This window comes from Sphaeroforma arctica (genome assembly GCF_001186125.1).
Source record: "Sphaeroforma arctica JP610 unplaced genomic scaffold supercont1.1107, whole genome shotgun sequence".
Taxonomy (NCBI): Eukaryota; class Ichthyosporea; order Ichthyophonida; genus Sphaeroforma; species Sphaeroforma arctica.
In genome coordinates this window covers 7,242-22,098 of record NW_014039451.1, presented here as the reverse complement: position 1 = coordinate 22,098, position 14,857 = coordinate 7,242, and the positions used below count along the sequence as shown (strand labels likewise).

Sequence of the window (14,857 nt, the reverse complement as noted above, 5' to 3'; positions counted from 1 at the left end):
CACACCATCGTGACAGAGTCGCTTATTGTAGTATTTCAATCTTCATTCAATGAGATAGAATGGGTATTATGCCGCTTAAAATGTAGGTAAGCTATCACACAAGATGTCCTACTCTCATTGTGAGTGAGAGTATAGGCTGACGAAGACCGACGACTCGAACATTGACTAACCAAATAGATCAAATTCACTAGTAGGCAACCGTCGTACAAGGACGAGATATGATCACACTTAAATAGTCATACATATATTGAACTATAGAATGTAGAAACGGAAATAATGGGATTGTTGGGAATTGGTACTCTACAGTAAAATATATATTGAAAGTGCTCACATACTCACAAGCGGTCAGTATCTTTACAGCGTCGGACGGCTTGATACATTGCTTTAATGATTGCCAGTTCCCCGAAGTCACCCTAGAAATGGAGCAACAAAGGAGATCGCATATTAATTCTAAAGTATTGCATATCGACAAAGTTTATAAAAAGTTGCATAATTTTTTCCCAGCGGGGGGCTCGAACCCCCGACCTTTCGATGAACTTTAGGTTTAAAAGTCAAACGCTCTACCAACTGAGCTAGCCGGGATGATTATAGATGAATTATGTTTTAATAGATTCTGCTTTATAGTAGCGCATAGATATTTATTTTGACCAGAGGTTCGTTTTGGTGCAAAATACAACTACATGACTAGATGTCCTCGTGTATAACGCTGACATGTGTAAGTCTACCACTTAGTGGTTTGAGATCACGGCACCGGGTGAGTTGTTGCACCGACACTTTTCTTGATAGTTATGGCAGTGAAATTTTATCTTTTCGACTATCTCCTATAAGTGTACTGGTCTGTCGAATTGCCATAATAACAGTTGCTTTGGAAGTTATCCTGCCTTGTCACTAAATATTCTTTACCTCTAGACGGTTTGGTGACATTCTACAAGTTTTAATGCTCTATCGAATGATGGCTTCCTTCAAGTTTAATGACCTGCTGAATATGCATCAGGATAAATGATCGCTATTGAAGTCACCCTGCCGTGTGTATTGATAAAAATTATCTCTAAATTCTGATTCGTACTCTCTAAGTACGGGTTCCAGAAAAGTAAGCGCTTCAGGGCTGAACGTTATTCGGAACTGCGAACCATACAAATAGCACAAAGTAGCGAAAATGTTGCGGGATATGTGCTGAGCATGTATTGATTTGTTGAAGCCATTGTAGCAGGCCGTATATCAGTGTTCGCACCCAATTTTACTACAGCAGCACGACATAATAGCCGGCGATGGACTGTGAACGTGTGAATAGTATGTGTTCTTACTATAATAGTTGCTCAGCTAGTATAGCAAGCGATCGTGAGGAGATGCAGACCTTCGAATCGGCCGCCCGAAGCAATTACTCACAGTTTGCATCAGGTGTAAGTCATATATATTATCGCGGATTTTGATTAGTATTATTATATATGGCCTGTTTACTCATCGCTTTGTGCTTCCTTGTTCGACTATGGACGTGCTCAACACTTTCGCTTGATGTGACATGCTCAAATTACACTGCATATGGATGCTAACATAAAGAAATGACGCATCTTAAAGGTACGGAAACACCCTTACATCGATATACGCGACCAACAATCCTATACACAGTTTTCAAATACCTCCCACAATGAGGCTTGAAATTTTGCCATTCAAAGATCGAGTCCACACTACAATCGATAGTGTAGAGTTTTCAAACTGTACCATTAACTTTGTCGAGTCCGCAGAAGTGGTCGTGTAATGTTATTTATTTATGCAAATAACGTGTCTGTGAAGTTTGCTAGTGTGTTTGGTGCTGATCAACGATGATGTTATTGTGGAACAACTTAGTCATCCCGAACACGGTCAGCGTTTGAAATATCGAGGCCAGTGAGTGGAGAATCGACATATTTTAAGTTGTATAAAACCTTCTCGAAAAGGTTTCGTATCATGGGTCCATGTACGCATTAAAAGCATACAATAAGTTCAGGTTGATAAACATAAAAACTTACGAGTCCTGTGAAAGTTTATTTGTAAAATCTTTGAATACCTAGAAAATACTCCCGCACGCTCACGTTGCGTTATTTTACTACTACAACCAACTAATCATGTTTGCCACATTGTGAGATACAATGTACATCAATAAGTTACTGGAACACATATCGCTGCTGGAAAGGAATGCACAATGTTAATATTTTACCGGATTATATGGTGATTCTACTGCTATTTTTGGTCTAGGCTCGGCTGCTTCAGATAGAAGCCATGATGACTCTGAATTTTGTATCACTGACACACTCGTGCCAGGGATAAACAATTCACGAGCGCATCCTCAACAATGTCATACTGATAATCTTTCATATCGCTTATACCACGGAGTTTCCATATAGTAAGGGCTGCCAACATGGAGATGCTCATAACTCCTAAAAAGAGTAGTGTAATATGGGTTTGTTCAACTGTAACATTTGTCCAATAACATTTTCAAACTTAAGTTCTGGTATCACCCAAATACGGGCTTGTAATTCCATTACGTGCTATCACACCTTCAAAAACCTAATTACAAGACCGCATGTTTGTAACTCAAAATATATGAATGGACAGCAGGTTGATAGTTATCAGTGGCATCTGATACATTTTGTTTGTTTTCCATAATCCCATATTGACCGATAATAAAATCTGTGACATGTTCATTCAAAATCCATTAAATCGTTGCTCCACATACGATGGTGGAGTAGGGATATGGTGGGAAAATGTGTAAATATTCCAGACTGCACGGGATACTTAATCAGACGCGCACAAAGTTCTGGAGAAATCATCGATATTCACAATGGAAAAAATCTGACGCGTAACAGAGCAATTGCTTACCTACTTACAAATATGAGCGACATCAAATTACGCATGATCCTGTCGATTGTCACGACTGAAGGCTCCTCCGCAATATTCGAGCGTTAAAAGCAGCAATTCCACTATACAGTTAATCCTGTCTACAAAACATTTATCAGCTGAGTTGTGTGAGCTAAACGATAAACAAATAATTCAGTTACTAACACTTTATTAGATATCGGTACTTGATTACTGCTTAAAGATTTGTTGTACAAACAAGAAATAACGAACAAGCCACCAAATGTACATTGAAAAAGTGAAAAGTCACTAAATATACATTCCGGAAATTTTACTCGAACCCTAGGTAGAAAATGAATAAAAGCATACAACGGCAATTCCATTTTTATATCTGTACAATTAGTGAAATAATATATCTTGTTCGGTCCTAAAAAAACCATGAAGAGACCTTTGGTAATCTTGGATTCTTGCAAGCAAATTGAGAGGGGGGTATATTTTGCTTCATTAAGAATATACTACCAGATATGTAATATAATCAGCTTTATGTAAAACGTACGGAATTCGAGTATCAGTCAAATGTACATTTAGTGACTTTTTAGGGTTCCTTATGCGCATTGGGTATTTTCTCAAAAACAATATATGTACATGCTTAATAATTGTACTCTGGGACAAGTAAAGGCTGAGAGTTTCCGTGGTGTAATCTCCGATAAGCTCTCAACACTGCCTGGCGAAATATGAAATGCTTAGTCGTGATATATTAGCGCACTATACAAGGATGACCACAGGCACAGGATGTGCCAACTTAATCGTGAGATAATTACTATCCTAATAATCGGATATTTTATTAATGCGACAAATTTACAACGTACACATGCTGACTTTGATAGTTGCTTAGCGTTAGGAGAGCACGATGAAAGCATCGAAGTACAATATATTTTTAAACATTAAGTACAAAATATTTCCAAAACTTCCCAAACATGGTATTTAACACGTACATTAAAGGCTTGGCTGGTGAGAATATACTTTTCTAAAAATGTCCACTCCCTCTTGTTCTGTCTCACTATAACCGCACCTGCTTGCCGATATGCATAAAATTGATGTAATTGTCCGATATCTCCACAAAAATATTATACTTGGGAACGGTTTCTACTGTAAAAACAATGTCGCAATACACACAACCCGTTTGCCCACATATATATAGTCCTTAATGGGTTAAAAGACACTCGAAATTTGCGCGAAAAATACATGTCCGATATTTCCGCATAAATATTATACATGGGAACGGGTTCTACTGTACAGACAATATCGCAATACACACAATCCATTTGCTCACATCTACATTCCTTAATGGGTTCATCATAGCCTCACTATATAATTTAATTCGAAGCTTTGGCGAGTGCTTGGCGAGTCTGACACACACTGAAAGGAGAAGTACTGTCCTAGTAAGTGCTCGTTTACACCAACGCTGATAATATCGGGGAATGTGTTCATAGTGCTCTCATACAGAAGGAAAATGTATACTTTTGTATGAAACTTGTCAGGTCCAAAACTTTGTACTTCCAGTTGTAAAGCGTTTTGTACTGCTTGATTTTCTCCATCATGCCAATATAGAGACAGGCTCAATATAACGGTGCACACTACACAACATACTGATGCAGCTACATATGCAATCAATTTAGGAGCCGCATTTCTTGATGGATTCTACTGTCAAACATGTAAATATTTCCGAGACGTTCGATCCTAGAAAAAAAACTTAAATGGGCAGATATTTTAGCCAGCCTGCGAAATTGGTTTAACGAATTCAACTCCAATATATTTAAAATGATATGTGCGTTCACAGAGACTTGTCAATATCCATGCACTTGTCTTATTGATTCAAATGTTCCCGATTCTCTTTATTCGTAAGGCTTGACAGGTCCGTCTCAGTATGCATTCGACGAACAACCACATTATTTGATATTATATATCTCTGCAAACAGGATGTTTTGTGTAGTGGGCTGAACATTAGCAAAGGTTGATTCAATAAACGAGCTCAACTTTCCAAATATACTGTCCAGATTGTATGTTTCTTTCCCTTGAGCTACATGTAATTTGCTTATCAAAACTTAAAACACACCCAATATAGTCGCTCAGTTGGGTTCAATTTGATACGTGTAATTACTATTTGCTGTTTTAACAATACGCTCGTATGGAATGCAATGACAGATGTCACCCAGTTTATGCTCATATATTATCCGATAGTATGCCAGCTGCAAGCAATCAGAGCGCTCTAGTGTCTGATCTAGAATGTATTGGATCGCATACGAATACATATCTCTACATTTGATACATCTGAGATGTGGCAACTGAGATTGTGTGCTGAGAAGTTTTTATAAGTCGTTTACACATGATGAGTACATTAAACACGATGGTGAGCCCTCGGAAGATAGGCGCCGAATCTGATACAAATGTTTAGTTTTTGGATGGTTTAAAGTGACCTTGTTACTGCTTGATACGTGAACAAGCTGATATCAATATCGCGACATAACTTTTTCCCAGAGATATTTTAAAGTGTTTCAAAGCGCAAATATTCATTGCATTTTTTTGATTTCATTTTCAAGTAAAATTTAGTGTCCAGCGAAATGTAGCGTATCGAGTCAATCAACTGACTGTTCCGGTGCTCGGGCTTTACCTATCTGCGCTAAAAGCGAGCGCTGTATGCGATCCACTCAGATCGTGATGTATCCACTTGCACATGACTATGTCTAGTTTGTATGTCTAAGAGTCCAAATAGTTAAATTGATTGCACGGGTTGTCGTTTGCCACTGTCTCTGTAGTAAGTGCAGCACTCTGATTTTATGGAGATATCATTGGGTTCTATACCAGTGTATGCCTATACTGCGCCATGAAATTAAGCCATTTTTATGTTTCTTTTTGAGGTCCATGATTGCATAGTAGCCCCTCTGATTTTGATGGTAAAAAAAGTTTTAACTGTAATCACGGCGCTAAAATGGTCCAAGGTCTCGTTTAATTCTAGGGGGGTTCTCTTTCCTTTGCGACTGACAAAATTTTGTAAACCGTTATTTCGGTGGACCTTCCTACTTCACGATTCCTTTCAAAATAGTCTGCCTAGTTTGCAAAACACAGCAGCGATGAAGCTCAACTAAGAACCCAAATTTCAATTTTACATGATTGTAGAACCAAGAACCCGAATCTCAATCTTACATGGTTGTAGAGGAGTTAAGGCTTCGATTCACAATATGCCTATTCTAGATCTGAGTATACGTGATTTAAGTTGCATTACATCTCTGAGTCGAGAATTTAAGGCATCAAGACTTATTGGTTTGTTTATTGTCATCATCACCAGAACTTCATCTGAGAAAGCCTGACATGGTGGACAAAATACGTATATTTCCATCCATACCTTCATTTGATAAAGCCTGGCATAGACACAAACGTATTTCCAGCCGGAACAAGCCTGAAAAATGATATTCCCTTTGGGCAAAAATAGCACCTGATCCTGATAGCTTCTTGATATAAATAACATTACGACCTTTCGTGAAAAATCAACTTTGGTCTGTAGTAGGGCGCTAATACTAAATAGTAACCTGCCGCTGACAGGTGAAAAGGTGCCCAATTCATGAAAGAATATATTTGAATGAGTATTTCAATTTTTACGACTCTACAATTCCACAGACTCGATTCACCTTGCGAACCTATTAAGCATATCCCGGTGTATATACACAATCTTACTTGCATGCCCGCGCCCCTTTACAAAGCTCAAATCTGTTACGAGTTGACAAGAATGGGGGGTGCTCATGACGCAATTTTATACAATGTACTATAGTATGAATTTGAAAAACGAGCAAGTTTTTCCCCGCTTGAATTCCAAGAAATTTCTCGATACTTCCCGACGAGAGTGTGCTGCAAATAAAGGACAGTTTTTATTTTTGCTTTTGTGATCGATTGTGAAATGCCTTCACGAACTAATTTATTACATAATTGAAGCAGCTTATACAGTGTTTAAGTATCAGGCAAGCTCAAAAATGCAACAACTGTGTCTTGAAGAGCTGACATAAAACACATATGTTTTCGCAATTACACTTGAAACATTTATTGAACATTTGGAATGAGCATTCGATGGCAGAGCAATCGGCAAAAGATTACATTTAAAATCCTGGTTTACATTTAACTACAATCACTCTCAAGACCCCTATCATTCGCACTCTGCAACACATATTCTGGCGAATGACTTTACAGATTAGTAAATATAGAAGCTTATTCCATCTCTGTCTCACACGGCTTCGAGCACTTTAACCAGCCCTTGACTATTGGCTGCCAGAATGTAGTTGGAATTGGGCTAGAAAATCAAATCATTGGCAGCGATTAATTATTTGAGTGTACGGGATGATGAGCCAAATTATTCAGTGATTTAAGCACTCAAACAAAGTGGATATACATCAAATCTCTACTACACATCGTACATGTAATTTATAATTCTTTCCTCTCGTGTGATAGTGTATGATTCCAAATGCCACCTAATCTATGTATCGAACCCTTCACCGTGCACCGTACGTACAAATATAGTATTCTTTCCTCTCATACAACGTTGCGAGATTCAATTGTGTATACAACAAATCCCATGATGAATCTAGTTGAAGTTATCGACACTGTACACGAGATTAGATCATACCTTCCAGCACACAGAGCTAACGAAGTGGGCTACATCGTCCCGGGGAACTTCTTCGCCCGTTATCGGATCAAATGTGGCGAAGCGATACTGAGCTACAGGCGAAGACAGACCCTTGTAGTAGGCGTATACTGCATTGTTTTCACTTCCGCATGCAATATAGTCACCATTCGATGTCAATCCCACAAAGTTTCTGGTATTGCTGTGGCCAGTGAAAGTCTGTATTATTTTTTTTCGGCCAGAGATATTCGAATATAAAAGGACATAGGGAATTAGCCCGGCTGTTAGCTAGTGACTTGTGTGTAATACTTCTTGCGTGTAATACGTCTTGATTTCAATGCTTCATGACGGGCAATGATCTAATATTGTACATATTTCGGTCGGAGTAAAATATTACTAGCTTACAATTATCTACAAGGACGGGCCAGGAAATTTGGCGAAAAGAGTACATCATTTGCTACTGTGTACCTTGAGACCACACGTGATACAGTTACACATTGAAACCAGGTTTATACATACGTAATTTTGAAACTAAGGACCGCTTATTGGCTAGTCCTGTCTGTACGATTAGGACAATATGAACCCTTTGCACTATCGTGCATACCTCCACTATGGGATCAGTCTGATCTAGCTTCCACAGTTTAAGAGTAGAGTCGGTGGAGGCCGATGCAATCTCGTTGTTGCTCAGAAAACGCACGTAAGACACGGCCTTCTTGTGACCCTTGAGGAGAGCAAGGGGGCGCTACGGGAAAAAAAAAAGGAAACAGAAATTGTTCAAAGATGCCTACAACAAATGATTCGACAGCATGGAGGGAGATCACAATGGGATAAGTTTGTGTAGTGCATTTTCGTAGTAAATTGAATATTGGGAGCTCCACATTGACAGACCAACCCAAGCGCTTACTTCTGTGCACAAAAATATTCGAGATACAAAAGCAAACATTTACTGTTTTCCCACACTCACCTGAGGTGCTCTTAGGTCATAGTAATGTATATGATGATCGGCGCCACCAAAAGCCAGGTAATGTGGTTCGGTAGGACTGAAGCGTACACAACAGACATTTGCTGAACTTTGTATAGTCTTCACTGATTGGGCACGGTTTGTACTCCATATTTTCACTGCGGTTCAGTGCGTATAGTATTCGAGTATAAGCTACGTACGATATACACGAGGCGTGTCATCGCTGAATCAAAATAGCTCAAGAGCATGCTGGTGTTGCTAGCAAACTGCGAAGGCGAGCAGCTGGCACTGTATCAATACAATTGCGATTCACGAACCAAACAACTGAATTGGCGAGAAGCTGGTGCAATATTACACTTTAACTCGCTTGCAAGGTTATGTAGACTCCCTATTATCGCAAGTGCGGGCAGCGCTTTAAATATAAATAAACACTGCCAGAAATGAGGATGGTAGTATCTTTTGTAAAAATGAATCACATCATAAAATTGGCACAATAGAAATGTAAGTAATGAGAACGTATAGATAACGAAAGTAAAGCCTGCAGAGAAGTTCAACTATATCAGACAGCGTACTCAAGAGGTTGTTCAATGCATACCTTTCGAATCATCCGACCCCGAAGCTAATAGCTGAGGATTTCGCTCGCAAAAATTAACAGACCAAGCTCTCTTATCATGTTCTTGAAGCTTGCATGTAGCCTGACCTGTCACAGTGTCCCACAACTGTACCAATCCATCGTAATCACAGCTAGCGATCTGCTGCTTGATGTACGGATTCCATGCGAGGCAGCTGATATTGTACACCAGTAAAAAAAACACCAATATATGGGGTTCATTTCCAGAGGATAGAGTCATGGCACATTCGCAACTAGTAAAACTTACCCCTCCGCTATACATTTGCATCTAAATCACAAAGCAGAATTCACAAGTTGTTGTGCGATTGGCGATTTTGTGAGGCCAATTGTACCTTTGGTCTGGCATAGAGACATACAGACCTGATTTTAGCCGTAGACGTCATTTCCCTAGAAGGTATGTGGCGATCCACTGCTCTGGGATCGGCCGCCATCGCATCAAAGTCAAAAAGCTTGATGCTCTTCGACACCTGCAATAAAACGTTAAGTACAGTGGGAAGAATATAAATATATAAACAAACACGTCAAGACAATAGCTTTCAATCTATAGTGGGATGCGTCACTAGAAGGACAAAGCGAGTGCTCGCTTGCGCGGACGCTTTCTAGTATGACATTATCATAGCGGGGATGAACTTAGTGCTGCCATCATTCTTTCAAGAACAGCATTGGTGCCGTGTTCACTCCAACACAAGTTCATGACATAACAAATCTGATGTCTAAAAGCCACGCTTGCATAGGATATACAATGACATCCGCAAGACTCAATCATTATCGACGGAGCACAATTAGTCATAGTCACGACAAACTTGCAATAGCCTGACTCACCCCGGCAGTCGCGAAATATTGTCCTTCTTTGTCAAATTCGATACTGGAAACGATCGAGGAGTGATTGTAGAGACCACTGAACGCGAAGAAGCTCTTTTCCTCCAAACGACTATAGCGCGTGCAATCCTTCAAGATGTTGCGGAAGTCACTTAAGGCCTCCCGATTGTCAAACGCTGCCCTCGAGAGAGTGAAAAACCGGCCCATGAAATGAACGTGTGCTTGAATGTGTCCATCTGTCAGTCTTGGTCCATGCACGTACGTGCGTACGAAGTCAAGAAATCTCATACCAAGCCAGCTGACGGATGAACATTGGGAGGCCCACAGATGTGATTCATTTACAAAAATATACGATTGTCATTGGCTCAAAAGATAGGGCGCACATACTGTTTCTTCTGATCTCGAAGTACCGTTTGGTGATGTTGGTCAGGTGATTGTGAACCGCCGTTTTCTTCGTCTCTAACCGTTGGTTAGAGGGACTAAATAACTTCTCAATCCTAAGGGAAAGAAGCACAAAAGTACCCCGATTAGATACTAGGTGCAACATCGCCTAGATAAAAATATTTATTAAGGCGCAGATTTGTGTGACGCTTCATTTTGTCGCGCGGAGATGTAAATATATCTTCTCGATTGAACATCACACATACAGAAAGTCGGCTTTATTACCTTCGGGGTTCAAAAATAACCAGGTATGTAAATCAGGATTTTGCCTTTACAAAAAAATGCTTTTAGGCACTACGTTTCCACCAGAGTATTCCAATATTGTCCCAATGCTCGGAAGAAGATACAATTTAAATGAGGTACACAGAGTGCACACCATCTTACCTGCTTATTTGTCGACTGGATGTGCTCGGTATATCTTCCGTAACAGTTGGCACTCGACTTTGACGTGTGACAGAGTAATATCTGTTAATTCAAAGAAACCGAAGATAGTTCGGCACTATACAGTATTAAATTAGCTTTTTCAAAATAATTTCGTCGGAAGCTTTTGAATCCTATACCCCCGCCCCGGCACACATTCGTTCAAAAGATAATTTATCACTCTCCTATCAAATCGAGGATCTTCAATGCGAAAAATTGTGCAAATACATTCTCACCGTAGCTGTTCGGTACTTGTCGATGGAGGCACCTTCGACGTTTCAAATGTGGCGTCTGGTCCACCCATCTCGCACATTTCATCAAAGGTTCGCTGCAAAGCCAATATTCGCGACTTGGTTTATACATTCATGCCAGTTTATCTCACAACATGAAAAGGGTTCAGTGTCATCGAAAGACATGCTTCCAGCAGACAATTAGGCATCAAGCACAGTGTTTGAAAATTCCAGCAGCGCATAAGTATTTTTAAGCACTTACAGAAACGCACCTTCCCAGCCACGCGGGCTATGCGCGAGCTCTCGCGCCTGTCTTGAGCAGCAGCTCGCAACAAAGAGCCGACCTCGTGATCCCTCTCTAGCATGAAGATTTCGTCTTGTAACTTGCGCAGGACTGTTCTTCGGCTATCCAAAGATGCTTTGAAAAACTCGCACATGACATCTAGGTCCAAAATCTCAGACTGCTCAAGCTGGACTGCACGTTTCTGATGAAGAACCTTGAGCAGAACCTCGATGTCTGATTTATGCAATGATATATTTAGCTGTCTATATGCGTGATCTAATGCTCCAACAAGCCACCATTATCAGTCAAATCAGATCGTTTATGGAAGTCGTCAGTACTTCTCCACACAACCACGATCATGCACTGATTTAGACGGAAAAGGATGGTTGTGCTGAGTAAGAAATGTGAACAAGTTTACTCGCAGGCGGATATGCACCTGGGCCGCACGCAAACACTAATTATACAGTACAGTGATGCGAAACCTCGCTAAAGAGCACTATAACAATAGTTATCACTGTAGACGCGATATTGAAGATCATCCGAATTTTGCCGTATAGTACTCCACACCGCATACCTGTATCGTCGATATGCTCCCGAGTTTGAAGTAAAGAGATAACGTCCTTCATTCGCGCAGTACCATCCTTGATTTGACTCTGATTCTTACCCGACATGAGGTCGTCCACTATAAACCAAGCAAAGGCATCAGGCATAAGCAATACGTGCGAATTTCTGAAAACCAACGTTAGCAACACGAAGAGCAACATCTCGCTAATATTGTTATACATCGCCAAGAATTTGAGAGTTTATTAAGGGGATATAGAAAATCGACATGGTTTTGCAAAAAAATAGTGTTCTCGATCGCTCATGATACATTCTCATCGTCAAATAGAAATTAATGATTTGTGCGACTACAATTATTCGATTCAAATAGCAGATGCGTAGACGATGTCTTTGAGCGAAAAGCTGAAACACCGAGTTCAACTGACATTCTGAACATACAGAGGAAGTTGTGGAATAAATCGGTCTCAAACAGTTCTTTGCCGCACACTGGGCATCCGCGTGCATACTCCAGATGCTTGTGTATGCACGCCGTGCAGAACGAGTGGCCGCATTTCGTGACTGCTGGTTCTTTGATTGTATCTCGACAAATTGAACTGCGAATCAAGGGTGCGCACGGATGAGTGACGAGTGTAAATCAGGCCGAGGTTATTTAATCAAGCCAGCAAGCAGACCAAAACAAAATATATGTAGGCAATACAGTAAGCAGTTCAAAACAAAATATATGTAAGCAAGACAATAAGCAGATCCAATTAAAAGATATACAAGCCAGGTAGCAAGCAGACCCAACTAAACTAGATGTAAGCAAGACAGCAAGCAGATCCAACCAAAATATATGTTTAGCAAGGCAGCAAGCAGATCCAAACAAACTATATGCAAGCAAGGCAGCAAACAGATCCAACCAAAATATATGTTTGCAAGGCAGCAAGCAGATCTAGCCAAAATATTTAAGCAAGGCAGCAAGCAGATCTAACCAAAATATATATAAGCAAGGCAGCAAGCAGATCTAACCAAAATATATATAAGCAAGGCAGCAAGCAGATCTAACCAGAATATATGTAAGCAAGGCAGCAAGCAAATACAACTAAAATATATGAAAGCATGGCAGCATGAAATCCAAGCAAAAATATGTAAGCAAGGCAGCAAGGAGATCCAACCAATATATATGTGAGCATGGCAGCAAGCAGATCTAGCCAAAATATATGTAAGCATGGTAGCGAGAAAATCCAAACAAAAATATGCAAGCAAGGCAGCAAGGAGATCCAACCAAAATATAAGTAAGCAAGGCAGCAAGCAGATCCAACCAAAATATATGAAAGCACTGCAGTAAGAAAATCCAAACAAAAACATGTAAGCAAGGCAGCAAGCAGATCCAACCAGAATATATGTAAGCAAGGCAGCAAGCCAATACAACTAAAATATATGAAATCATGGCAGCATGAAATTCCAACAAAAAAAATGAAAGCAAGGCAGCAAGGAGATCCAACCAAAATATATGTAAGAATGACAGCAAGCAGATCCAGGCAAAATATATGTAAGCAAGGCAGTAAGTAGTTTTGGCCAAAATTTATGCACGCAATGCAGCAAGCAGATCAACCCAAAATGTATGCAAGCAATGCAGCAAGCAGATCAACCAAATTAAATACAAGATATAGGCACCTGGCGTGTAGTGTAGACATACGAGTACTAAATCCGTAGGTCTTGTTAGTGTATGATCCAAAGAAATTCACCTATGTCTACACAGTGTTACATACAATGTTTAGTAGTAATGCATCGACACTCGCAAATTCTAGGGGGTTAACAGGTAAATAGGTACGCGAGAAATATAGTCAATAACAGCAATTGCGCATCGATGTGATACTTAAAGGAAACCGCACATATACTTTTATCGTTTACGGATATGATTATACGGGGGCAAAAGATCTAGAATGGGAGTCCTACTCGAAGAACATCTTTGGGCAAGGCAAGTTACGGGATATTTACGCACGATTATATGATAAAGGGGCCAGATGACCGTCTCACCACAAATCGCGAACCAGCCTTGTCTGTTAAAACTAGTATGAGCTTCCCAATATTTTTCTCACACTATAACTCCGTGTAGTCATACGCCACCAAATACGCATAGTGAACTGTTTACAAAACAATGGTCACAAGCCTCAGTCCGACTAACAATAGATATAATAAATTTACTACCAACACTGAAGCACACAATCACAATGTAAGCTCAGTCTACGACACACTTACCATTCCATACGGGGCTTGTCGGATTTGGCCACACTACGCGATCCCTCTCCACTGTCCACAACCTTACTCTCATCTTCTTCCTGTTCTGCTACAATTCCTCTTGTATTCGAAGGCACGGCTCTAGGTCGAGTGGCGGGGGTACGACCACTCAATGTGCATACAACACCTCTGGTAGTCGTACTTTGATCAGTTGTTACATCGGCGGGCGTAGTTGCATTTGGTTGTATGGCTATTGTGTGCCGTGATCGCGTCGCAGTAAGCTCAGCATCCGTATTGTTGGTACCATGCAGTACGTTGGCATCAGTATCATTGCCTTGACCACGATTGTGAGTTGTGACGCTCTGGGTGTCTGTGCTGACAGCAGCGGTGGGCGTTGTAAGATTCACAGCGTCCATACTGTACCTCTCGTGTGTGTCGTACAAGTCATTCAGACACGCAAGCAAAGCTTGTCTGCACGTTGACCACACCACAAGCTCTGTGTGCGTCTGCAACCATGGCGGCCTGAGCGTGGAACATATGTGGTAAAGCAGACAACCCAAGATATGATCCTATGTATAGATAGACTACATTATTCACATATGATGTACGCCATACATCCATACAATGAACTATTTTGGTTGATTAGGATATTATGTACTCAGCTATGTATTCACAATACACATGAATGACACGATAGCTATGTTTTTATATAAGTGCCCTGCAGCAATCTTCTGCTGGTTCATCCAGAAAACCCGCTCTTTCCCGATTGCCCTAGTTTTTTTTTGGGGGG

The 14,857-nt window shown here is 40.4% G+C and overlaps 1 protein-coding gene and 1 non-coding gene across 3 annotated transcripts; both read right to left on the bottom strand.

The window, feature by feature from the left end:
• Positions 1-497: 497 nt before the first annotated feature.
• SARC_30217 lies at positions 498-582 on the bottom strand. The gene has a single exon. It is a non-coding gene; the product is annotated as a tRNA-Lys (tRNA).
• A 5,607-nt stretch (positions 583-6,189) lies between these two features.
• SARC_10004 lies at positions 6,190-14,734 on the bottom strand. Of its 2 annotated transcripts, XM_014295964.1 has the most exons (14): positions 14,089-14,734; positions 12,286-12,440; positions 11,861-11,968; positions 11,276-11,520; positions 11,010-11,101; positions 10,738-10,818; positions 10,300-10,409; positions 9,916-10,088; positions 9,454-9,560; positions 9,058-9,248; positions 8,466-8,620; positions 8,106-8,243; positions 7,505-7,720; positions 6,190-6,425 (listed from the first exon to the last, which is right to left on the bottom strand). In XM_014295964.1, the coding sequence occupies exons 1-14, from the start codon at positions 14,481-14,483 to the stop codon at positions 6,408-6,410; spliced, it is 2,184 nt and encodes a 727-aa protein (XP_014151439.1). In that variant the 5' UTR covers positions 14,484-14,734; the 3' UTR covers positions 6,190-6,407. The 2 variants fall into 2 exon arrangements, with proteins under 2 accessions (XP_014151439.1, XP_014151438.1); XM_014295963.1 differs by lacking the exon at positions 6,190-6,425 and having other exon boundaries at positions 6,646-7,720.
• Between the last annotated feature and the right edge of the window lie 123 nt (positions 14,735-14,857).